Source organism: Salvia miltiorrhiza, chromosome 8 (assembly GCF_028751815.1).
Source record: "Salvia miltiorrhiza cultivar Shanhuang (shh) chromosome 8, IMPLAD_Smil_shh, whole genome shotgun sequence".
Classification (NCBI taxonomy): Eukaryota; Viridiplantae; Streptophyta; class Magnoliopsida; order Lamiales; family Lamiaceae; genus Salvia; species Salvia miltiorrhiza.
In genome coordinates this window covers 31,347,138-31,353,137 of record NC_080394.1, presented here as the reverse complement: position 1 = coordinate 31,353,137, position 6,000 = coordinate 31,347,138, and the positions used below count along the sequence as shown (strand labels likewise).

The following is a 6,000-nucleotide window of genomic DNA, read 5'->3' as shown; positions in this document are numbered from 1 at the left end:
ATGAGATCCCCACAAGGGTTGAAGGCGAAATAAGAGATGGAGGAGTTTGAGGCATGTGTGTAATGTGGAAATTGGATGGTTGCAGACCACATCTACCATTGTCTACGACCCCTCCACATTCAATTTGCATTTTCATATATTGAGATTCTTTTTCTTTCTTTTTTGGTTGAGAAATTCATTTATTGATTTTACCACCACAAGACAACCCTATCATCATCATCATCATTGCTCAAATATTTATTCTGCCAGCCAACACCTACTGCTCCAAACACTAATTAAATAGTACCAACAAAAAAAAGTAAAGATTATTCTCTGGGTTTCAGTGAAATGGCAGCAGAGAAATCCACGGTATGCCTAGTCGCAGTGATGGACCGTCTCTGGTTTCACCAGATTATTCTTTTCGCAGAGACGCCGTCGTTTCGCGCCGCCGAAGATGTCAAAACCCTCATTCATTCATCAAAATTCACTTCCCAAATGCAAGAAATCTCTCCACTAGTAAGTTCCTGTATACATACATACATACATACATACATACATACGTACGTAATAAAAACTCAAGTTTGTGCGCATGCTCCTCTTTTACGAGAATATATAAGGATGAGATTAGCAGCGAAGAAAGCGATGATTTCGAGAAGGAAACTGACGACGAAATACCGACGAGGTTAAATCTAAACCTAAACCTGGTCTCCGGCAAGGGCAGGTGCCAGTCATCCTCGCCGATTTCAGCCCAGAAAAGATGGAGAAATCATCCGAGTTTGAAGAAGAGCGTGAGCTGCAAAAGATTAGTGGATCTGGAGCTGGAAGAAGTGAAGGGATTCATGGATTTAGGGTTCATTTTCAGAAGAGAGAACTTGACGAAGCGAATTATACACTTGGTTCCTGGCCTGCAGAGGATTGGGTGGTCGGAACATCACAGCGGCAACGAGATAATCAGACCCTATTTGTCGGAGGCCTGGGCCGTAAGAAGCCCTAATTCGCCATTGCTGAATTTGAGGATTCCTGCAGCTTCCACAGCTGCAGATATGAAGAAACATTTGAAGTACTGGGCCCACACAGTTGCATCAGCCATTCACCAACATTAATTCATCTCCATCGATTAATATAAAATTTTTTATTCTATTTTTGTTGCTGCTGGTTTAGATGAGATCGATGAAGGAGAACCACTTGTTTTGTGGAGATTGAGAGTAAATAGTTTGGATATACATGAAACATGTCCTACCGACAATTCGGGATGCTGTAAGAAAAATAAAAATACACAAGAGCTAGATTTGTTCTTTAGCTGTATATGCATGCTTCAAAATGTAAGTGGGGTCAAAGTCAAACACAACTTTGAAATGAAATTATTTGTCTCAACTAGGGGTGAGCATTCGGTTATTCGGTCACCGAACCGAACCGAATAACAAAAACCAAATTAAAACCGAATTATATAATTAATAACCAAATCCGAACCGAACATGTCTAAAACCGAACAAAACCGAACCGAAATATTTCGGTTCGGTTTCGGTTAAAACCAAATAACCGAAATAAATACACAATATATTTTCTAAATTTTAAATAACTAGTTAACATTCAATATTCAAGATTCAAAATCCACAAAAAAATAATAATCCAAACATAAATTGAGAGTCGGAGAAAAAGTGGAGAAAGGAAATGAAAAGTTTCTTTATTTTTTTTAAAGATGACCGAGATTAAGAGTCCAAATAAAGAGTAATTACTAACTATTTTATTGAATAATTATAAATAATCATTTTAATTTTTAAATACTATATATATATTATAAAAATTATTAAATTAATTATTATTTCGGTTCGGTTTTCGGTTAACCAAATATTTTTTGATAAAAACCATAACCGAACCGAAAAACCGAAAATTTTAAAATTCATAACCAAAACCGAACCGAAAACCAAATTAACCGAACCGAATTATTATTTCGGTTAGGTTCGGTTCGGCTTTTCGGATTTAACCGGATTTTGCTCACTCCTAGTCTCAACGTTTTACAGACTTCTTTCTAATTATCAAAGCCCAGAAATGACTAACAATTTCCAATTGAGTAGTTGACAAATAAATTATATAACGATCAGTACGAGACTGAAATCCGATCATTATCAAGAAATAAGACTGAATGTATTATCAATAGGTAATTCTATTCATAGTCCCCGTTTTGTTCGGTTATAGCCCCTAATTAAAATAATAATAAATAAATAAACATGAATTTACTATTTCACCTTATAGCCCATAACCCCCAAATTAAATATCCAATTTTTAAAGGTTTCTCGTCCAAGCGTCTTCCGACGCCAGTAAAAGGCCAGGATTAAATTTGGTTCAGACTCCCCAGGAGATTCCTAACCTATATATATACCACCACCCGAAAGCAGGGGGCAAAATTGTGAGGCAAGTGATTCAAAATACACGGCCCTTTGCATATAATCAAAATTATAACCCATCATTCATAATTGTGCTCTTCAAGAACTCAGGTAGCATGTCCTTGGATGCACTCAAGAATTTAATATGCATCATTGCAAATGGAACCAAATAGAATCTCATAGGCTCTAAAATCTGCCAAAAGAACTTGCATTTCAGAATTGGATAATACAAACTAAAATCACAATCAATGTTTATTCCACCCTGCTATAGATCGATACTCTACTCCACATTGCAAGTGAAAAAAAATCATTTAAAAAACATTAAAAAAAATGAAGACAATAAAGCAAATAATGTGGGCCCATTACCTGTTTGCTTGGGAATTGAATTGAGATGAGCAGAAAAGAGAAGAAGCAAAACGATGACAGCATGGATGAGATCAACAAATTGCAGCTTCACAATTTCTCTACGGTATTAACTATGAACAAATCGAAAATCATAAGCAGCATTTCCATGATTCAATCATTGTTCGTCAATGAATCTAAATTCAATAAACGAGACTGGAGAAAAGCTAGTAGCAAATTCGTGAAGTTCTATGCAGAAGTGAACTGAAAATCAAGGGCTATAGGATATTTAATTTGGGGGCTATGGGCTACGGGCTATGGGGTATTTAATTTGGGGGTTATAGGCTATAGGATGAAATAGTAAATTCATATTTATTTATTATTATTATTTTAATTAAGGGGCTACATTGAGTAAAACGAGGGCTATGAATAGAATTACCCTTATCAAAATACCTACAAAGGCCCGTAACGGAAATCAACACGTGAAATTCTACTATTCATGCAATGCAGTAAGAGCATCCACCGTCCCCGTTGGGACTCTAAGGGGGTGGGCCCCACTTAAAAGCCACATTCATGGGCTCTAAAATTTTATTTTCATTTCTCCACTTTCAATGCATTTCAAAATTAAAATAAATATCAAATTTTAAAATAAAAAATTTCATTAAATAAATTTCAGAATTATAATAATTAAAATAAATAATTTTATTCACAATTAGGTAAAAAATTAAAAGAATTAAAAAAGTTTAGAATTTTAAAATTTAAAAAAATAAAAAATTAAAATTAAAAAAATATAAATAAAAATTAGAAAAAATTAAATCATATCCGATGAAACAAACCCCGCCACCGCTGCCCCATCCAATCCTCATTCTTCATATTTCTTCTTTGTAAAAATTCCGATATAACAGCAATGAAGTCATCTGCCGTCTCAAAATGAAGTTTCTAATTTTTTTAATGTAGGTGCGCATAATAGCACGCGTCATACACAAACACGCAAGAGCCGGGAGCGAGGCTTAGGGCTGCAGTTCAAGTTGGGTGGCGTAACAGCGGTGGGGAGGCGCTCTAGGCGACGATAAGAGCCCTGTTGTGAATGCTCTAAATATTAAATAAAATTTGAATAAATATACACCGTGAGGGTTTTACAGAAACTATATATATTTAATGAGTGAATGAATGATGATTATATATTGAACAATTCTTCTATATGTAGAGCATCTCCAACGAAGCTCGCTGACCAGGCTCGAGCCATACTCCAACGAGCCACTCAACGTTGCCAAATCCCCCGGTTAGAGAGGGAGAGGGGGGCAAGCTAGCGAGCCAAGCGCGAAGAGAGAGATGTATGGCGCGTGCATAGCACGCGTCTATTATTAAAAACAAAATGACTGTTGACTGCATTTTTTCGGTTAGTTTAAAAGTTGTCTGTTGGGGAATCGACGACTCTTTTTATTTTTTATTTTTATTTTTTTAATATAAATACTCACCAATTTCATTCAATTTTTTCACACCAAATTCAACTCCTATTCCATATTTCTTACAAAAAATGTCTTTTTCTTCCAACTCTTCCAATTTTTTTACTGACGAGGTTCCTATTGTTAGTCCCAACATTCAAATATTCGAGCTTGTAAGCACGTTTTTGAAAGCAACGAGTCATTTAATGTCGAATAACCCTCTGAGAAAAAAAATGCAAAAAGGAAAACAAACATTCATCGTGATCGTAAGGTTGCTGCTGAACGACCGACATTACTTCGCCCCCGATCAGCATCCATCAAGCTCGGCAAGGAGCTTCGCCAGAATTTCGAGCATAATTGGCTCGAGAGTTCTTCATTCGTGACAAATGAATCCACAACTGCCACTAAGAAGATTTAATCGAACATATTTGGGCACGATTTGGTCCTATCCAGCAGTAGTTCAAATTTCATTTTTAATAGTTCTATTTTTTTAATATTCTAATCTTGAAATTTAAATTTAATGAAATTTTTTATTTAAAATTCAATATTTATTTTAATCTCAAAATGTATTATTTTAGACCAAATGAAAATAAAATTTATAAAACTCCTACCATGACGGGAGTGGCTCTAAGGCCATCCACTATGGGGAGGCTCCTTATCCATGTGGCATTGATGGGACCCGGTACTATCATAGTGAGAGCCAAAATTTGGGGTACCAAGAAGAGAATGGGTACCTGCAGAGGAGGTTGGTGTTTGGCTGACAATGCGAATCCTTTTTTATTGGGCGGCGTGCAAGCAGCTCCAAATCTTTCTATCTCTACCTTTTTTTTGTTCTTGTCGGTTTTTTTATTTCTTTACTTTTATTATTTCATTCTTTTTTCTTTCTTTTGTTTCGTTTTTTTATTTCTTTTTTGAAATTTAATTCTTTCCTCTATTTTGTTCTAGCGTTTGTCTTTCCTTTTACTTTTTTTTCTATTTATTTTATTATAACGTTCAAAAACTTAACGGTCAAATTTTTAGCAGTCGAATTTTTTGCTATAAATAACACAACAATCTCATATATTTACTGCACAACTATGTATACTTATTTCTCAAATTTCTTCCTTCCCAAAAAATTTCAAGAACATCATGAGTGGATTTTCAAATTGGTTTGATCCCTATGGATCAAATTATGCTTCTCAAAATTCAAGTTTTCCTTCTCAAAATTTAGACGTTTGTTCCAATTTTCCAAATTTCTCGTGGCCAAATATGCATAATTCTCAAATATATCCTAACAATCCCATGAGTCAATCGATCCCTCCATTTTAATTTTCATCCCAAGGGCATCTGCCTCAGGGGTTTCAACCATACGGATATCCCCCGAGTTGGTATCTCCCGCCAGGGTTTTCCCCGCAATGATATCCTTCACAGGGGTTTATGTTTACAAACTCATCTAGGAGGAGCAGCATAGATGGGAGTCATGGGACTTGGGAGTGGTACTGACGGAGGGACACCATCATCAAAAAAGGCAGTTCAAGGTTTGGAGAATATAAATCTTTCTGTTGAGCCACAATCCGACGACAACTAACAAAATACGAACAAGCCACAAGAGTTTTATTTAGATGCGAAAAGTGAGGTTCTTGCGCAATGTCGGATTGATATTAGCATCGATTCGGTGGTTGGAAACGACAAAAGAGCGAGCAAATGTGAAAATGCGTTACAGAAGCCTACAATGAAAATCGCCCTGCCAACACTCCATCTAGAAACTGTAATACCCCGTATATTTTTATAATATTTTTATTAGTATATATATATATTTGTTAAAGGAATTAAATAGCTTGAGATGCTATTTAATTATTTGAGTATTATTT

At 35.5% G+C, this 6,000-nt stretch overlaps 1 protein-coding gene across 1 annotated transcript; it reads left to right on the top strand.

The window, feature by feature from the left end:
* On the top strand, positions 1-1,353 carry LOC130997701 (uncharacterized). The gene is made up of 2 exons (XM_057923101.1): positions 1-495; positions 597-1,353. The coding sequence occupies exons 1-2, from the start codon at positions 328-330 to the stop codon at positions 1,080-1,082; spliced, it is 654 nt and encodes a 217-aa protein (XP_057779084.1). The 5' UTR covers positions 1-327; the 3' UTR covers positions 1,083-1,353.
* Positions 1,354-6,000: the final 4,647 nt, after the last annotated feature.